The sequence below is a fragment of the Takifugu rubripes genome, chromosome 10, assembly GCF_901000725.2.
Source record: "Takifugu rubripes chromosome 10, fTakRub1.2, whole genome shotgun sequence".
NCBI lineage: Eukaryota > Metazoa > Chordata > Actinopteri > Tetraodontiformes > Tetraodontidae > Takifugu > Takifugu rubripes.
The window spans coordinates 6,873,981-6,893,706 of record NC_042294.1 but is presented as its reverse complement, the minus strand read 5'-3'; the positions used below and the strand labels follow the sequence as shown (position 1 = coordinate 6,893,706).

General features: G+C 48.4%; 2 protein-coding genes across 4 annotated transcripts; one reads left to right on the top strand and one right to left on the bottom strand.

Moving 5' to 3' along the window:
* Positions 1 to 297: 297 nt before the first annotated feature.
* Positions 298 to 3,625, top strand: klhl40b (kelch-like family member 40b). Its single transcript, XM_003967991.3, has 6 exons — positions 298 to 1,999; positions 2,080 to 2,240; positions 2,309 to 2,416; positions 2,500 to 2,685; positions 3,043 to 3,192; positions 3,290 to 3,625. The coding sequence occupies exons 1-6, from the start codon at positions 887 to 889 to the stop codon at positions 3,399 to 3,401; spliced, it is 1,830 nt and encodes a 609-aa protein (XP_003968040.1). The 5' UTR covers positions 298 to 886; the 3' UTR covers positions 3,402 to 3,625.
* Positions 3,626 to 3,667: 42 nt separating this feature from the next.
* zbtb47b (zinc finger and BTB domain containing 47b) lies at positions 3,668 to 18,757 on the bottom strand. 3 transcript variants are annotated; one of them, XM_029842656.1, is made up of 6 exons: positions 18,228 to 18,757; positions 9,072 to 10,464; positions 8,840 to 8,987; positions 8,405 to 8,520; positions 8,178 to 8,322; positions 3,668 to 8,084 (listed from the first exon to the last, which is right to left on the bottom strand). In XM_029842656.1, exons 1-6 carry the CDS (start codon positions 18,299 to 18,301, stop codon positions 7,666 to 7,668), a joined length of 2,295 nt encoding a protein of 764 aa, XP_029698516.1. In that variant the 5' UTR covers positions 18,302 to 18,757; the 3' UTR covers positions 3,668 to 7,665. The 3 variants fall into 3 exon arrangements, with proteins under 3 accessions (XP_029698516.1, XP_029698517.1, XP_011606241.1); XM_029842657.1 differs by having other exon boundaries at positions 9,078 to 10,464; positions 18,228 to 18,755; XM_011607939.2 differs by having other exon boundaries at positions 9,072 to 10,433; positions 18,228 to 18,753.
* Between the last annotated feature and the right edge of the window lie 969 nt (positions 18,758 to 19,726).

Below are 19,726 nucleotides of genomic sequence, written 5' to 3'. Positions count from 1 at the left end.
TCTCTGATGGAGCCGTTCATCTTGTTAGCTCAGAAGCTGAAACGCTTTGTCATATCTGATTCTTTTAGAGGTTTATCTTGACCATAGACAATAACCAAAAATGACAATAAAAATGAACATTGTAGCGACCGTTATAATAAAATGTTACTTTGATCATTGAATTTTGATCTTTCTGGGTCTCCATGTGTTCCTGTCATGACGATGATGAGGTGTTGTGTTGTTAAAAAGGGATTAGAAGTTTAATATTACTTTGGTGCCTCATCGCTGGAGATTCTTCAAACACTTGTCACGTATAACTGACTCACCAACCGCGCAGGATGAGATATAAAAATAGAACAATGGTGCACCGATGATAAGCCAGAAAATTCAAACCAGGACGATGATGTCATCCACGAGCATGACAAATGGACCTTGGATTTCAGCTTTTCTTGAATGTAAAACAAAAAAATGATGCGTTTGTTTTTTGAAAGAACACTACCGCCAGTTACCAGCAGGGGAAGCCCACCACAACGGTTCCGGGCCTCTCGTGACTCAGGGACGAGACCGTGAAGCATTAAGTCAGCTGTCTGAGATTGGGTGGATGTTCCTGTGGACAAAGTTGCCTCAGAGTTGATTGATATTGCATTTCATTCCAGAATGAAGCCCCCCCCCAGCTCCGCGCCGAGTGCTGCTGCTATAAATAGCGTGCCAGTTGGAGTGGAGTTGAGGGCTCAGGACAGCTGAGGGAGGTGGGCTCTGCTGCTGTTCAGCCGGTGATAGCCAGCAGCTGACTGACTCTGCCTCCGAATCTTCTTTCTGGGCGAGAAACGAGGGCAGTTTGACTGCAAAGCAGATCCAGCGTTACTTGACTCAAAGGCTAGTCTCTACTCCCCGCCCGCCAGGAACGATGGCACTGCCGATCAACCCGACGGACGAGCCGAGGGTGTACCAGCAGACGCTGCTCCAGGATGGCCTGTACGACCTGCTGGAGAATGACAAGCTGGTGGACTGCGTCCTGAAGATCAAGGACAAGGAGTTCCCCTGCCACCGGCTGGTCCTGTGCGCCTGCAGCTCCTACTTCCGCGCCATCTTCCTGTCGGACCTGGAGGAGAGCAAAAAGAAAGAGATTGTCTTGGAAGACGTGGAACCGGGGGTCATGGGACTCATCCTGAAATACTTATACACCTCCAAGATCAACGTGACGGAGCACAACGTCCAGGATATCTTCGCTGTCGCTAACATGTACCAGATCCCTTCGATTTTTACCGTGTGTGTGTCCTTCCTGCAGAAGCGCCTGAGCCTCAGCAACTGCCTGGCCGTCTTCAGACTCGGTCTGATGCTGGACTGTCCCCGGTTGGCCATCTCCGCTAGGAACTATGCCTGCGAGCGCTTCCAGCTCATCTCCAGAGACGAGGACTTCTTCCAGCTGCTTCCCAGTGAGCTGGCGGCCATTTTATCCAATGACAACCTTAGCGTGGAGACAGAGGAGACGGTTTTTGAAGCCCTGATGAGTTGGGTGTCCCGGGACACAGAGCAGAGGGAGAAGGAGCTTCCGGGCCTGCTTGATTGTGTCCGCCTGCGTCTGGTGACCGAGGATTACCTGAAGGAGGCGGTGGAGAAACACAAGCTTATCGCTTCGAACCCTGAGCTGCGGGAGAAGCTTCAGCTGGTCAGAGACGCCCACACCGGCAAAATGCCAGATGTCAAAAAAAGCAAAAGCAAGGAAGGAGGTGGAGCAGAGAACGACGGAGACAAAGAAGAAGAAGGCCTTCTGCCAGGTATCCTGAATGACAGCCTGCGGTTCGGGATGTTTGTCAGAGACTTGATCCTGATGGTCAACGACACGGGTGCCGTGGCCTACGACCCGGCCGGGAACGACTGCTTTTTAGCGTCGCTCTCCACGCAGATTCCCAAGAATCACAACAGCCTGGTCACCAGGGAGAACCAGATCTTCGCGGCCGGGGGGCTGTTCTACGATGAGCAGAACAAAGAGGATCCACTGTGCTCCTACTTCCTCCAGGTAGGAAACGGCTCCTAAAAGGACTTTTTAAACACTGCTCTGGAGACGCTAACAATGATGTTGGTCTCTCTTGGCCTCAGTACGACCCCGTCACTGCCGACTGGATGGCGATGCCTCCCGTCCCGTCTCCTCGCTTCTTGTTCGGGCTTGCTGAGGCTGAGAACTCCATCTTTGTTGTGGGCGGGAGGGAGCTGAAAGACCAGGAGCAGACCCTGGACTCTGTCCTGGTCTATGACAGACAGTGAGTCCAGAAGCTCACGTGGATCATAAGGACACAACTAATCTACCAATTCCTTTTTATTCAAACAGATCTTTTAAATGGGGTGAATCGGATCCATCTCCCTATCCGGTATACGGACATTCAACCGTATCACATAACGATGTTGTTTACGTCCTCGGAGGGAAAGGGGACAACAAGTGAGTATTCAGTCTGCTGGTGTATATCCCAAAATAAGAACATTTCATTTGTTTTTAGATTACATTTTGTCTTCAATTTAAAGGAGCTGCCTGAAAAAGGTGTGCGCGTACGACGCTAAGCGTTTCGAATGGAAGGAGCTCGCGCCCATGACGACCGCGCGCTCTCTCTTCGGCGCCGTCGTTCACAAGGACAAAATATACGTAGCGGCGGGAGTGACGGACACGGGGCTGACGGACTCCGTGGAGGTGTACGACATCAAATCTAACAAGTGAGAGCCTTGAAAAGGCCAAGAAGTTGCCAAATTAGCACAAAGCTACTCCAACGTTAGCTACAAATAACTTATTTCATTAAAAATACCAACACCGGTCCCCTTCAGTGATTGTGAGATTGCTGTTCCTAAATATTTTTACAGTAGCCTGAAAGTTATTATTTTTAAGTTACTAAGCAGCTATAATTCAGCACGTTTGCAGCATTAAAGTTTAAAAAGATGCAACCATGGATGCAAATATTTTGGTTGTTTCCTTTGACGGACAGACATTCGGCTCCTTGGATCGATATTCCCGTACACAGCGGAGTATCGCCCGATCGATTACGCCTGACTGAGTCGTGTTTCTCCTCCTCCCAGGTGGTCCGAGTCCACCGTGTTTCCTCAGGAGCGCAGCTCGGTAAACCTGGTATCTTTGGCCGACTCTCTGTACGCTGTAGGAGGCTTCGGCATGATGCCTCTGGAAGACAGCGACGAGCTAGTTCCCAAGGAAATGAATGACATCTGGAGGTGGGACAAATGGAAAACCAACCTCTCTTCTTCCAATTTTAAAGCTACTATTTTTAAAATAAGCCACTCTTTTTTTAATTCTTTTTTGCTCTTTTAGATATGATGAGACACAGAAGAAATGGACCGGGATCCTCAGAGAAATCCAGTATGCTTCAGGGGCCACCGTTCTGGGGGTCCGCCTCAACACCCTGAGACTCACCAAGATGTGAAACATTCTGTAGACTATGTTCTCTCTCTTATCAGCAAACTGCCTTTGCCGTTTCCTTTGTTTTATACCTTCAATTGGCTCTAATCAAGCTGCTAATCCTGGTTTAACACTGAGCAGAGGTAGTTTCGATTTTTCTATATCTGAGTTTTGGTGATTTTCATCCGCCTGTAACCTGTTGACACCATTTTTCTCTGCTTTTGACATTAAAATTGACTAATAATCGTGTGCTGACGAGTGCATTCCTCAGCAAAAACACACCACACAACCTTTTTTTGCAATAATATAACTATACTGTTTAATATTGAAATGATTTCTGCGGTGTTACAGACAGTAAACACGGGTTAATAATACAAGATAAGACAGAAAATACGTTCTAATGTTGTAGCACCTCTAGACACTATTGTCCTCTTATGTTTTTTTGTCCTTCATATAGCTGAATTTGACGACTACTGCCTACACATGGTACACCAGAGTTGACTAAGACAGTGTTTACATTATGAAGTAGAGAATCAGCAAATTATGGTACATATATGATTATTTTTTAACACAACTGCAGTGTGAAAAAATCAGGAGAATGTAGCGGGTACGTGGGTAATACATCTGAGCCGACTATGGCGTCAGCACCTACTGTTATTATCACGTATATCTCAAAAAGTCACCTTTAGGGTAATTTCTTTAAACATTTTATCAAATCTTACATGCAAACTAGATTTATTTCCCCTATGTTAAGCTCTAATGAAGCCCACACACTGAGAACAGTGAATTTTGATACCAATCAATGTGTTGATTTGATAGCTTTTCTACTTTTAAGCTAATCGAGCTAACATTATTTGCTGACTCTAGCATCTTTTGCCTCCTAATGTTGATTTTGTTGTTGTGTGTGTTCTTTTAAACGACAAGCGTGTGCAGATAAAAACAGAATAAAAAAAAACCAAACATTTCTTTCATTCTCCAAAAAGCCTTTTTTTTCCTGAAAAAATGACTTGTTTCTTGAAATTCTGACCCACTCTCAGTGCACTCTCACCGCTAGCATTGATCAGCAAAAGCTTTTGTTGCTATGAAAACCTTTTTCGTGAAGCTGAAGGCCACGCTTGGAGTCTGGCAGCTAAACCCCAAACAAGAGGGGACACTATCCCATGGAGACCCAACTTGGAAGTCACAAATTGTACAGCCGGCCACGTTATACAACCAGGCGACGTGGTATCTAGGCACCCACTTAATCAGGAGCAAACCCTCGTTCAAGGAAAAGGTCAGGATCGCCTTTACCTAATTTAGTGCAAGCTTTTGGCCGTTAGCCTTAGTATAGAACAATTTGGCTAATTTCCATAAAAGGCGGCAATTCTAAGGAAAAAAAAAACTTCTATGTCACTGCGTAATATTACATCAGCTAAATGTAAATGTGTCTCTGATACTGATATTTAGGGAAGTCTTCAGGTTATTAAATAATCCAAGAGGAAGAAACAGCCATAATCACGCTGCTGTATCGACTTTGACTTTTATAACAACTACGTAAGTATTGTCAGCATAGATTGAAGTGTGACAAAATAAACTAAATGAACCTCTATTACATAAGTTTTGGCCTTCAACACATGGCCCCTGCATGCCGTCAATTACTGCTCCTCAAACAGGAAGTGAGTGGATTATTATTTAATGTTATAATATTTCCTTCTGAAAAAACCTGCCAGCCAAACTAAACTATAAAGTGCTCACCATTAATATCTTATTTTATCATTTTGGCAGCTTACATATTGCTATTTTTTTCCCACCCAATTTTAATAAAAATAATAATAAAACCGTATTACCATGTGTCTTGGTCATCCGCGAGGACACATGGCACTTTGAAACATAAAATTTGGATTCTACTTCCTCGTACTCTTTCCCTACTACCTACAGTACTGCACACGATCCCACGTTAAAGTTAGTCAAATTCAAAGTGCATAAATCAGTAGCATCAACTGCTATTTCTCATCCTTTACTACTCCCTACAGCTAACACCTGCACCAACAACATTCAAATCCCTTTGCACAATAAGGCGGTTAGCTTGTTCTGACCACACTATGCCAGCTTAGTGCTTCTCAAAGCAGGGAAATTACTTGATTTTGACTCGTCCGGTCTAAAAGAGTCACCCGTCCAGTGGGTTGATCTGCAACCACCATAGCCAGAATACAAGGAACAGATCATTTACATTTAGAGGGTCATCTCAGGTGAGACCCTGTACAAAAGTAGCAAATGAATGCATAAAAAGACACGTCGTAAAGTACCATCAACCAACATCTGATGTGGCCCTAATCTAATTGTGGCAAACTGGACACTAAGGTGCTTAAAAGTGTCTTTAAAATTAAAACCACGCGAAGCATAACGCCCTTAGAAAATCTTATTGTAGTACCGACAACGACGCACAGGGGGCGACATTCGACTGACTCTCTAAATGTAAACATAAGGAATGAATCACAAGGAAGAGACAACAATATTTACAGGTTAATGCTACACGTGTAGATGATAGATAAAGTGAGCAGAAGTGCATCAACAGTGCACAGAGGATCATTTTGGATTATCTGACTGAAATGACAGAAAGGAATAATTCTGACATTTTCAAAGCCTGTTTACGGCACTGTACATTGTAAATATGAAGCAGCAACTGCCAGATCGTTTTTTTTAAGCCTAGCTTAGCATAAGGATAAAACACTGTTCAACAAATTGAAGCAGTGCAAATTAAGGAGACAATTAATTGACTCCTTATTTAATCGTATGCTACATACAGTAAAAATACTTTTTTTTACAGATTAGCCCTGAAATGACTCAAAATAAATTCATTTTTTCGGCAGTGCTAACCAGCTACTAGCTTCATATTTAACATACAGATATCATTTGGATCTTCTTGCTTGGTCTCCATAAAACTTTCAACAATGCCAAAATATTCCTTTCTGAGATCTCAAAAGTGATGCATCATTTTTGTTTTTATGATACTCTAGTTGTCCTGTGTCACAATTGCACATAGCGCCACTTGGTTTTGTTTTTTTCACTGGCAACTGCTTGTGTCTACCTTTAATCAGCTTCTACAGATCACAGCAATTATGGTGAGCCCTTTTAGCGATGCGCTCTACTGTGCCCAAAGTAATCGCTGCCGGTGCTCTTTGACAGATTTAGGCATTTTAATATAATGCTAACATTATACAATAAAATGTGCACACCTAATGAGTTACAAAAGAAGCTACAATTCCTACATATTTTTAGTATTAACTGGGAAATGACCTTAACATTTAGTTTAAAAAATGTAAATACACTGCAGGTTTGATTACATTAGGGAGGGCACGTCCACACTGGCGCATTTTTAATTTTAAAACGAAAATCAACCTCATCCATATTAGCATTTTCACGGCATACGCAAAGACGCTATAACTAAAAGGAGGTCTGCTACATTGTTTGCAATTTGCTGTAAAGGTCGGAGTTGTGTGGACAACGGGTTTAAATGCGACGTTTTCAAACAAAAATGCAAGAGTGTGGACGTACCCCGGGCCTCAAACACGCTTCGCAGGAAGGTGCGATATCGTTTCGAAGCCGAATCTCCAGGAGAGGAGCGCGCTTGCTTAATATAAGCAAAAGTCAGCAGTTTACTCCTCCTGACTTAAGGAAGCTCACACATTGATTAGCTTAATGCGACATTTTATACTCATCATCTCTTGCCTTACAGACGCTACCCGCTGTACGGCTAACTGTCCTCACAACTTTTCTTAGTTCCCGACAAACAGACCTAACCTGCCACAAGATTCACATTACCACAATTATTAAAAAGAAAAACAGTCAGCATTAAATATCACTAGTTAAATGTAAGGTGCAGGATCGAGTATAAATGCTGTGTAACATTTGATAACTATAGCTGTTACGCTAGCAGGATTTGGTTATTGGCCATGTACACACATATGATCAGAGACAAATGGGCATTTGGTTATTGCTGGGTCGGACCACCTGCTACATCTTGGCAGAGAATGGGCAGAAATAAAAACTGCGTTGCTCTCGCGAGTGAAGATTCCGGATATTTTATAAACGGCGCTACAGTGGAGGCGTTGTGCAAGGCTCTGGAGAAGGACAAGCATGGTGTAAGCTGAGGTTGTTGACTGTATTAAAGAGTATAAAATCTTTTTTTCTATCAGGGGTGCATTTTTGAAGACCTCCATGTAGCTTTCAGTCATTCTTTTCTGAACTCCTGTTGCAAGAGTTGGCTGAAAAGCTCTAAAAAAAAGTGCTTTTGATGCTACTAAAGTGTGTTAGTTGTTGGAGTTTATCCTACCGGGACAGAACAAAGGAGGCGGTGGGGGTAAATGAGGAGTGGGAGGCAGCCCTGGCGTGGAGTGCTGCAGGGGGAAGGATAGATGGCTTCCACGGATGGGTTGCGGGTTAGAAGCAGTGGTGGGCGTGGCCGCGGATGTGGCGGGAAGCATCGCCAGCTGCACCTGGCCGCCGGAGTCCACGGCGAGCGAGGCCAGGGGCGGGTCGAGGCCGGCGGGGTTGCTGATGCGGAAGCATTTTTCCCGGTGGGCTTTGAGCATGTTGGAGAAGCGAAACCTCTGGCCGCACACCTCGCAGGGGTAGGGCTTCTCCCCGGTGTGGGTGCGGCGGTGGCGCTTCATGTTGGGCCGGCTGGTGAAGCTCTTCCCGCAGATCTCACAGATGTACGGCTTCTCTCCTGCAGGGAAACGGGTGCGAAAAACCTCCATCATCACACTCACAGGGACGGTTTCAGACACAATAAAGAGCCAAAATGTACTGAAACGCTCACCAGTGTGCGTCTTCATGTGTTCGTCGAAGTATTGCTTCATGTTGAAGTCCTTCCCGCACCACTGACACATGAACTGTTTGTGTCCGATGTGGATGCTCATGTGGGACCGCAGCTGATATTTGTACTGGAAGCGCTCGCTGCAGTTCTGCAACCACAAACGTTTGGGTCAGCACACGACGGACGGCGATTTAACCGCGTTCAAACGGAGGCGGAAAACGTGCTCCCACCTCGCACTTGAAGGGCTTCTCCCCCGAGTGCTGCAGCGAGTGGACCTTCAGGGACATGCTGCGTTTGAAGGACTTCCCGCACGTCTCACAGGTGAACGGCATGTCCTTGGTGTGGGCTGAACGCACAGAACAGGACACGGCGAGGGTTTTAAATAATGAACCATCATCACCGTTACACCTGCACTGCGGTCAGAGGGCGCTGAAGCATTAGAAAGTGGCACCCTAAGGGTCGTCTTATTGCTACATTAGTAGCAAAAAGGATAAATCAGAGACCCTTGACTGCAGAAATAATGAATCTTAGTTCTCTGCCTGGCAGCGAAATTAGACGCGCATCTCACAAAAGCTGGAAAAGGAAAACGACGCCCAAAACAACTTCTCTGCCCAACAATCGGCGGGGGTATAAAAGGAAGCCCCCCGGGCTCGCCTGTCACTCACCGACCATGTGCTTCCTCACGTGGGCCATGGTGTAAAACTTTTTCTCGCAGATCTCGCAGGAGAACTTCTTCTCCGCGTAGCCGTGGACGATCTTGTTGTGCTCGTGCAACGACCAGAGCTTTTTGAAGGCCTTGCCACACGTGACGCACTTGGACACAATGGGACAAAGAAAAAAGAGGTCTTCAGCCGATCGGGGTCAACGTACACGGGAGGCCGTGTAGATCAAAGCTACCTGTACCTGGATGCTCTTCTCGCAGTCCGTCTGCTGGTGCAGCAGCAGCTCGCTCTCCAGCAGGAAGCGCTTCCCGCAGTTGCTGCAGCTCTGCATGCGGTTGTGGGTGACGGTCATGTGCTTCTCCAGGTACCAGCGGTTGTTGAAGATGCGAGGGCACTTCTTACACTGGAAATGCTGCTTCTCCTCCAGCCTCACTTTCTGGCCCAGAGCCTCCATGTCCGGCGCCCTCTTCCCGCCCTGTCGCTGGTTGGCCAACGTGGCCTCCGCCAGCGTCTGTCGCAAAGAGGCGGCGGTGCCCGCCATGGCGAAAGCTCTGGTCCCCCTGCGCGGTCTCTCCATCGCCGCTGGCTGCTCCAAACAGGGAATGTTTAAGGTGTTCTCCTCTTCCTCTTCGTCTTCCTCCTCGTCCTCGCTGCTCTGCCCCAGCATGTCCCCCCTCCTAAGGATCTCGTCCTCCTCGTCTCCAACTGTGCCGACATTCTCCGTCTCGTTCTCCTCGTCGTCCTCCGAGATGCTGTCTTTGTCGCGGCGGCGGCCAAAGATGGCCGTCGTCTCCGGGGCGGATTTGCCCTCTGACCCCTTCGACACGTTAAGGGTCTGGTTGTTCAGGTTGACCTCAACTATGATCTGGTCTCTGTTAAAGGAGCCGTGACCATCGGCGGCCTTTGGTTCTTCCCCGTTCCTTTCCACTTTGCACAAAGATGCCACGCCTGAGCTGGCGCCACCTGTCGGCCCCTCCTCCTTTGGGTAATATGGCTTCTGCTGGGATGCCGTCTTTCCTGTGTCCTCCACTCGAACAGAAAAGGGGCTGCTGCCCTCCCTCCTGTACGCTCTCCCCAGCTCCGACTCCTGCTTGATCTCAGGGTACAATCGGCTGGGCGACACCTTCACGGCGGCCGGGTCGCCGCCGCTGGCCATGTCTTCCGCGGAGGTCCTGAGCGAGTGGTTGCTGATGAGATCTCGACAGGAAGCCGCTATGTCGCTCATCTGGAGGAGGGTGGCAGCATTGAGCACGTCCCGGACAGTGCGACTGCTCACCAGCAGTTTGGAGGTGTAGATGAAGTTGAGGATCTGCTGCAAGCCCTGCGATGTCAGAGCGTCCAGCGACAGGTCCACCCGCCGCAGATGCTTGCTCTGGGCGAACAGGGAGTGGAAGAAGGGGCTGTAGGCCGCCAGCACGCCCTTGTGTGCGGGGAAGGTGCTGTGCTGGCGCACCAGGACGATGTCGACGTCGCACAGGTCAGGCTGGAAGAGGCGCTGCTCGTTCAACCTGTCCATCAAACACGTGAAGTGCAGAGCCACATCCTCCACCAGAGAGAACTCAGCAGTGGGGAAGTCTGTGGTCTTCTCCACTATGAGCTGGAGGCACAGATGCAGAGAGGAGGTCATGCTGGACAAGAGGTTGACAGAGAAAACAAGTGCACAAGCAGGTGCCACATCAACCAGACCCTGCAGAGTGGATCATCACCATCATCACCGTTACAATAAACAGAGTGCCACATCACGCTGAGCCCTTCTTTCCTGTGGAGAATCACTTAGTCGATTAAAAGGTTCTTTACAGGACACACAGGAAACACACCTTAGTCCAGAAGGACGTATAGGCTGTTACATCTCGTTAAATGTAACGTGATCCTGCACCTTACATTTTAAACGCTATAAAGTACCGGTTCATCTTTAAATTCAGCTCTTTTTGATTTGTGTTTGTGTTCAGTCTCAGTACAAAAGGAATAAATCAATATCTAATATACATGATACGGAATTCCGGAATTCAGAGGGGGGAAGAAAAAATCCAAAAAGGTGCAACACTCAAGGCTCTGTGCAAGGTCCTCAACTTCCCAAGGTGGGTTTATTTTAGCACAGGAAGGGCAGGGTTTCGATCCAGGCGCGATGTGAGCGAGGACAGAGCGGCCTAACGCGCGCGCGCGTGTGTGCCGACTCTCAAACATGCGTATGTAACGTGCAGCCACGCAGGGGAAGGAAAAACACACACACACACACACACACACACACACACACAGATGAGGGGAGTGGTGGGAGCATTGGTATTCAAGGCCATCTCCCCCCATTAGCCGGCTCTCTCGGCACACCCGCACACTACACTGTCCCTGAGGATTGAGAATTATGCACGAGACAAAACATGTCGGGAGAAATAATTAGGGAAACCAGGCTGAATAAATACTAAATAACCCTCCAAACAATTAGGGGGATTCATCATTCTGGGCATCTCTTGGCGGTAGAGAAGCACACGTGAAGACAAGGCTCGGTTTGCAGGACACGATGTAGCTATGGAGCTGCATTAATGTCTTCTTTAAAGAATGATTGAATATCAGGGCTAAAATGCTCCTTTGGCTTTCCCAAACACGTCGATATGGCTGGGAAACGGACTTGCATTTGGGCCCAATCCGGCAAATCTGTCCCATCTGAATTAGGAAGTAGATTGACTGCTTCGTAGTTCGTGGCTGCTGATTTTGACTCCGGGACGAGAGGGGAGTGGGAGAGGCTACAAACATCACCCAAGGGCAAACTGCTGCAGCCCTAATCAGATCATGTTGCACACTGGAACTTCTTTGGAGATCACAATCAAGTTCTCCTGGAATTCAAATAGGACCACTCAAAGATTCAATTCTACGTTGCGAAAGGCAATTTTGTGCGAAAAAACAGGCGAGACTCTTTCAGGACTGCACCCGGCCCTGCTCCAGGACTGCAAACAGGTTGCCTATTCAGCAGTTTTAAAACAAGTCTAGACACAATTCAAGATGGACACAGTCTGTTTCAGGAACGAGAGATGCGCTTCTTTTGATCATTTAAATAAGAAACCAGGATCATTTGGCACAGTTCGTCCTTGAAATGATTAAATACCTCAGGAAACTGCAGCAAATAATCAATTTTTGTTACAATTACAGTAAAAGGTAGCATCAGTTAGCTCACTAATGCAACTGAAGTCTTCTCGTTGGTGGGAAAAACCAGTTAAGCTATAAAAGTTTTGAATAAAATGTGTAAAATGTGGGCTAAACTAGAGACGAATAAAGAGAATAGACACTAAACTTTGGGTAATAAATTGTTCATGTGAGCTATTATCTTATTTTCACCCCATTCAAATCCAAACAACGAAAATCCAACTACCAGTCAAACAAACTACAGTACGGGACACATTTAACCCCTCTCATTATCCACCTCTGTCAGAAATGTCAGAGTGAGCGGAACACTGCCTTTAACCAGTCAGATGCTTCTCGATCCATTATTCATACCTGGCCTGACCCGTGACAAACGCAGCAGGCGGGGGGATTACCGACTTACAAAATGTGGAGCATCAATCAAGGTTCTGTACACAGCCCCCCCCCGGCTGCTAAATGGAAGAGCCGAGGAGCCGACCGATAAACTGGGGTGTGACTGGTTGAACCAGCACTGGACCAGAAGCCCTGAGTCACGGCGTCACTTCATCAGTGTGCCGACCTTTCTCCTGCACACCTTTTCTACTACACGCCACCGATTTAGGACTTTTGAGCGTCCGCGTGTCTGTGGGCGCCCCTACAGTCGCAGGATGTGAGATAACCTCCGCCAAGCTGCCATTTCAGCGGGCAGGTCACTGTGATGAAGCCGAGAGGCAGCGGCAGACATAAAAGGCGGCAACTGGGATCATCTGGGGCCCCTTCTGTCACAACCGAATTGAGCCTCAAAGCAAACCTGAGGGTTTGTGCACTGGATGATACTAAATTGGGGTTTCAGTCCAGAACTGTGTCAAGACGCAACGTTCTGAGGTTCTGGGTTCTAACTCCAGCATTTTGCGTGACTTCTTACTCCCAAAATAGGCACCAACTTGCTGGATTGGGGACTCTTAAATGACCTGCAAAGCACCGGCGACCTGTCAAGGTTGTGTTCCTGAGAAAGACCCCTGTTTATGCTTCAAACAGCGTGTGTGACAGCCAGTAGTGAGCAGAGAGCCACGCCTGGCTGCCTGTGAACGGGCCGAACCGTAGGCAGAGGCCAATGTCGGAGCGCGGTCACGGTCGTGTCGATCGTTTGAGGGAGGAAAGCTGCGCATTCAGAAAGAGAGAGAGTCGCGCGGGGGTTAAAGCTATTCTGCCCACGGAATGAACTCTTCTTTCATCACATCTCTGTCTCTTTTTAAACTAATCGGATCCTGTTAGCATTCAGCTTAAAATACCAATCGGGCTGTAGGATTACTCTCCACAAAGTTCGACTCATTACAACGATAACATCCATAGGCAAAATCTATGAATAAAGTGATTATTTCTAATTAAATAGATTACTGGGATCAACTTTTACTTTACAGGGTCGTTCTGATGCAGCTCCCTCAACTAAACCCAGCTGCACATTCGAGTGAAGCATCAAAATCCTCATCCAGCAAATGTCCAACTGCCCGCCTGCACGCTGAAGTCACCTTTCTCGTCAGATCACAAGCAGATCACGCCACCAGACAGCGATCTCTGGCTGCCCTGGCGTCACCCTGCAGGACGGGGGAAGGGGGGGGGGGGGGGGGGGGGGGGGGGGGCGTCCCTGCCACCTCCACCCATGGAGTTCTAGCAACCCCAGTAAAGAGCACACTCAGCAGCTTTCCTCGCAGCCAGGCCTCCTGCCGAGGGTCCCTGTACGAGGCCTGACATGACTGGCACCCGGAGGAAGGAGATCGGGCACCGTGTCAGGCCTCATCTCAGTCACTGGCACAGAGATGGTAACACACACACACACACAGATCCCTGTGTAATCATCAGTACTGATGACCGCAAAGCAGGACACAAACTCTCCCCGAGATCACACAGTCGCAACGGCTTTGCTGAAAGTGAGAAATGGACCGGGTCGGGCGTAAAACGCCGACCGAACGGAACGGGACAAGGACGTGTCATTTCAGGCAGAGTCCAATCAGATGGCTATTAAAAAGTCATCAGGGTAATGAGTGCCTCTGTGTCCTCTGTGCGCGCTCACCAGAAACTCCCGCCGCTCGCCGCTGGTGCAGACAGGGTCAGTCCGAGAGGAGCCGAGCCGCGGATTCTGCAGGTGAGAGGCGTGGCTTAACCCTCAGGGTGTTATCTAGTCAGCAGCCTGGACCCGACCAGCCGTGCGCACCGCTGGGATACGAGGGTTGCTAACATCATGCTAACATCATAACAACCCGTCAGTGTGCAATGAGGAATCTTCCACGTGCAGGCGGCAGTTTGCTGCATAGACGGGTGAGGTTAAAGGCTGTGGGGGGGCAACGGAGGCTCAGAACAGGTCGGAAAACAGCCGTCGTCTCACAGTCCGGTGGGATATAATGTAGGTTCTATGCAGCGCCTCACCAGCCCCGTAGGTACACGTTAGATACGGCAATGGTTCGAGACGGTGACAGTTTGGCCTTTGGTGTCTTTCATCAGTCTTGCATGTATGGGTGTGTGGTTGGGGGGTCTGCCTTCTTATCTGTGCCCATGGGCCCCTGTTTCTTTTAATCCACCCATGTGTCTGCTGGAAGATTCCTCCTCTGTCTGCAGCGTGAACCCTCTCCTCTCCTCTAAATCCAATCAGCACCCGCCGCTGACCTTGAGGTAAAGGAAGCACATACAGTAGCTGCACATCCCCATCTGCAGCGCCCACGTGCGCATACCTGCATCCTAATCGCGAAGGTAATGACATCCGGCACGTGCGGCGCCGGAGCACGCCAAACACAATGAAAGATGGGATTTACACGGGCTTCGACTCGAATTATGTGTTATCAAGCGGGACGATTGAGCCTGATTGATTGTCGAACAAGTGACAAGGACTCGGTTTTTAAAGGCCCAGCTGAGATAATTACAGCGCTGCGATTAAAATAAAAGACCAGGCCATTAAAAATCGATGCCTGCCAGCTGACGGAGGCACGGTGGTCTCGCCGCCGAGGTCACGTCAGAGCGGAGCCCGACAGATGACACTGGCGTTTAACGTCGACAGCGAGAGCCACAATCCTGTCAATTAGCAACGCTGTGACGCAGACGGCTTAAAAATCCTCTCGTTTTGTTGAACGTGGACTTCAATCTCCGGAAACTGAGCATTCCTCCATCAGAAGATGATGGTTTCATGCAGATTTTACCATTAAAATGTGGTTTACAGGACATATCAAGGTTTATTTAAGTGACAGGAAAGCCTCCTCCTCACTGAAAGGTCGTTTCCTGTCCCAATCCAACAATTTTCCTGATAGCAGCAGCAGGTTTAATCTTCATATGTTGATATATTTGCATGGTAACGCAACAGCAGATGACAAACCGACAAACAAGTGTAACCAGGCGTAAACGCTAAGAAAAATATGGCGCGGGAGAGCAGGAGCGGCATCTTTTTGACACGGGCCGTTTGACACGGATAAGGAGCGCGGGTTCGCCTGTCAGAGCGCGCCTCGTCTGGAGCTGAGCGGCCGGACTGGAGGAGGTAGGAGCGTCCACGCTGAAGCCCTGCCAGGAAGCGTGCGTCTGGGCCGGTGGGCTCGGGGAAAAAGTGCTGAGTCAGGACGCCTGCCGAGGGAGATGCTGGCGTCTGCTCACACAAAGGAGTACACCGACGCTCTGTCAGAGCAAACGGCACACCTGCCCGGGGTGCATGAACTCACAGACTCCAAATACCCGCCGTGCGGATAACGCCAAGCCGGGTGAGGTATTTCTGCCGGTCGAGAGCAAACAGCAACAAGTCAAACAAAACGAGGGCCAGAGGAGTAAAAGAGTGAAAGTCCCGACTTAGAAGTCGTCCAAAAGGCACAAAAAAAGTTTCTGTTGGGGAGGAGAAGCAGGTGCAGACACAACCGTGGCTATAACACGGGAGGAAAACCGTGATATCCTAATTATCCCATGACACGCCGACAGAAGAGGCTAACACGAGACACTTAAAAGGCCCTTATCAGTGGAATCTGTGTGTGTGTGTGTGTGTGTGTGTGTGTGGGCGGACGTTTGATGAGAAGGTCAGAGAGGATGAAGAGAGAAAAAAAGAGCAGGAGACGAGGAGCGTCGGCTTTGAATGGCCACTGGTAATCAATGACCAACTGGAGAGCAGAGTGGAGGCGAGTTTAAAGGGAAGAAACGTGCCATTGGAGGTGGGGGGGGGGGGGGGACTCATTTGCACCAGAGGAGGAGAAAAGCTTCGAGAAGTGTCGAACAAAGAGGGGCGCACTTGGTCAACCTGGGTCTTTGTGGGAGTTGACAGGTAACTTTAAAGCCTGGAAAAAACAGGCGAGCCACTTTCCCAGGCTTTGAGTTAACAAAGCTAAAGCGACGCCAACGAAGCATCACAAATTCTTGAAGACTTAACTGTCAATGCCTTCTTCTAATGTGCCCCCCCCCCCCCCCCCCCCCATTTGGACCTATTCCTTTACTGCAGCCTACCACCAGAGGGCCACTGTCACACACATCATTATGCACAGTGTATACGCCTCGTTGCGCAATAACTGCTGCACAATAAAAACAACAAGTCTTGTTTCCCCCACACGACGCTGCCAACGATGCTAACTGTCACGTAGCACAGGTTCCTAAAAGACGAGGCATTATTTTAAAATGGAACAAAATAAAACTCGTTTTGCTTTGATGCGCTTTAGAACTAACATTCTCCGCTTTAAGGGTTTCAACCTCTTAGTTCGGCCTGAATTCAGCCCAAGAACACCTCTGACTGACAATTAAAGGTTAATAAGAAAAAAGAAAAAAAAGGTCCTCCCAGTCTGGAGTCTTGTTTCCACCATTACCAAAATGTTGCTCTGTGAAGACTCAGGCACTGCTCTTAATGTGGGGATCATAAATTAGCAGCACCTACAGTCAGGTCTGCGTCTCCATGGAGAGCGGCCTCCTACCAGCAGCAGGAAAATGTCTGCTGTCGTTTGTTGCCAGGCCTCAGGAGCGGCTGCGCTCGTCATGGGGGCCGAGGACAGTCTCCACACTCAGCACCCACAGACGGGAGGGGGCAGGAATGTCCCCGAGAGATTATGTGAAAGCACCTGGTGCAGGAAGAACCAGGGAGGAGCTGCACTCTGTTGCATCTTTGTCTCCATTTCAGTTTTGTTTTGAGCCAAACTGAATCTTTTCACTCCTTTTGCATCTTGTTTTGTGCTGTTCTGTGTCTTGTACAGGTTGTTTTCTCTTTGTAGTTGTGTTACATCACCTGTATCTTTGTTGTTTTGCACCTGCTTCCTCTGTTTTGCAATCTTTAGCGATGCTTCGGAGCTGCTTTGTATCCAGTATCTTGTATTTTTGGCAAAACAAGTGTTTCCTGCATCCCTTTGCAGACGCCATGCACAGTAGGTCTAAACCCACAGGTTTTAGGTGAGGCTGTGGGGGTGGGGGGGATGACAAGGACTAATCTGCTCTTATTTCCACAAAGATTGTAGCAGGAATTATCTAGGACACTTTTGTCCCAACTGTGGTGAAAAGTATCTCAAAACACCAGATGAGTTCACCCTCTTACACAAAAAAGATGATCAACAGCAGTCCCGAAAAACACGCCCCCCCCCCCACCAGAAGCCACCCAGCGAGCACCAGACCTAACCCCGCTGACCTGACCCAGATATTAACCCAAGCCTCCAGATGTGAACGCGCTGGGATTACTTCACCACTGCATCGAGCTCCACATGCTTTCCTAATGAGGCATCCCAGAGCGACCCCAGAGACAGAGCCGCCTGTCGGTCTCGTTTCCCACAACTCTATTAGCCTGCCCCTGCAGAACCCGTCCGGATTTACCGAAAACAGGAATGTGCACATCGCGGATTCTTGGTGACATCTACCCCTGCGTGCTGGCGCGAATCCGATGGATGTCACAGGCAAACTTGCCCCGCTGTCTGAGGGCGCGGAGGCAGTTTAGGTTCTCTCCTCCTGTCGACATTTGCGCCAGGCGCGACCTGAGCCTCCGGCGCAACATCTGAAAGAATTTAACTCCTTCTCTGCGTCGCCGCAGCTATTGTATCCGCCGCGACCCCTCGGCTGCTTCGGCGTCCAACTTGTGCAATGACAGCAAGTTGCAAACTTCACCACGGAGGATAACGGGCGCCCAAAAACACGCGTGATGACAAGCGGCGTTGCGTGCGCGCAGCGAAGCGCAAGTGCGGTTAAGTTTGATCGGCCTGCTAAGTGGCTCAAATTTGCAAGAGATCAAACAGGGACACGCGCACAGGGGGGAAAATAAACAAAAAAATCGCGGCGCTTCTTCGTAGCCTACCATTTTGATCCAGCGTCGTGAGGCTCCGAGGAGTCCCAGAATAACTCCTGCCGCACCAGTTTCCCCCTCGCCATGAAAATCGCCGCTGAATTGTCACATTTCTCCAGTTTCTGCCTTATCCTCAGTCTTTTCTCCCCCCGTGCTGCCGTAGCATTCAGACAGACAAAAATGCAGAGGCTGCTTTTGGAGAAGGAATTGGTGATTGGAGCTCGGGGATCATATGGGCTTTTTTGTCAGACGTTTTTAAAGGGACACGGTACTTTTTCTTTTCCTTTTTTTTCCACCCCCTTCCAAACGCGGAGTTCCGAGACGACGCGCAATTCTCCCCAGTGGATTTGGCGCACATTCGGACTGGGAAGGACGCGCAGCCTGATGGCGCAAACGCCCCAGTGCGCTGCCCGTTTGCGCGCTGGGCGAGCCTGCACCCGGGTGACGTCACGCGGGCAAAAGGAGGGGGCGGTTGGGGCTTTATTTTAGTCATTTTTAACCTAACAGAGGGCATCGTAACTTTATTTGCACAATAATAAGCACGAACTTGTGATGTCATTTATCCACGCAAATCTCAACTTCTTTAATAACTGCAATAATTAGACATGACTAATTTAAACAGCATCTTGCCTAGTTATTTTTGATTATCCTTAATTTAAAAAAAAATCCTAATTCAGGTAAGAATACATTTTTTTTAATTTTGTAGTATACTTTTTAGAAAGCATATTTGTATGGCCTCCGTTATGAAATAAAACAGATTATATGTGTTTTATAGGTTTAATAGCACTCCTACTATACACAGCGAGGGCAGTAATACTTTTAAAGGGATTCATTATATGTTCATTTTTGGATGCAACGCTGGTGAAATAGATTCATCTTGGAGCTACTCACCGTCCCTCGCTTGTATGGAGAGGTTCCCTTTCTCCCTGCCTTCATCGTCATCGCCCTCATCATCAGTTTCCCTCGGTTTGACCTTGAAGCTGTCACTGTCAGGTTCTGACGAACGGGGCATCCTCCTCCATCGCATCGTTTACTTCTGCAAAACACGGAACAAAGACAGGGAACAAAGGGGTGAAAGAGGTCATTTTCATGCTTTAAAATGTGCTTCTGAATTAAAGTTATCGTTATCAAAGTCATTACACCGATTTCAACTGTCAAGAGTGGCATCGGTGTGATTTAAACTGGTGGTAAACCACACAGACGGAGCTTTATTTTGTCGTTTAAACATTCATCTGCTCTGTTTTTGGTTTCAGTGCCTGGACCTCGCTGCCACCGCTGACTCCAGAGCCGACCACATGGAGCACAAGTCGATATGCTCATAACAAGGTGGGGGGAAATTGATCACAGCCTGCAGCACGTCCCATTCATCACTTCCTGTCAGGGACTCAGACAGGCTTCAGTGTCAGCATGGAGGCAGTTCTTCAGCGCTGGGTCAAGCCCGGCCTCATGGACGCAGACCGCCATCAGCAGAGAGGTTTTTAAGATTACTCTTGATTTCTAAGACTAAGTGA

Bases quoted from the DNA above. Each gene is read 5' to 3' on its own strand.
- klhl40b (XM_003967991.3), top strand. From the start codon at position 887: ATGGCACTGCCGATCAACCCGACGGACGAGCCGAGGGTGTACCAGCAG. The intron at 2,000-2,079 runs GTAGGAAACGGC...TCTTGGCCTCAG, and splicing joins TGTGCTCCTACTTCCTCCAG to TACGACCCCGTCACTGCCGA. The intron at 2,241-2,308 runs GTGAGTCCAGAA...TTATTCAAACAG, and splicing joins GTCCTGGTCTATGACAGACA to ATCTTTTAAATGGGGTGAAT.
- zbtb47b (XM_029842656.1), bottom strand. From the start codon at position 18,301: ATGGCGAGGGGGAAACTGGTGCGGCAGGAGTTATTCTGGGACTCCTCG. The intron at 8,988-9,071 runs GTAGCTTTGATC...ATTGTGTCCAAG, and splicing joins AGAAGAGCATCCAGGTACAG to TGCGTCACGTGTGGCAAGGC. The intron at 8,085-8,177 runs GTGAGCGTTTCA...GTTTCCCTGCAG, and splicing joins ACACATGAAGACGCACACTG to GAGAGAAGCCGTACATCTGT.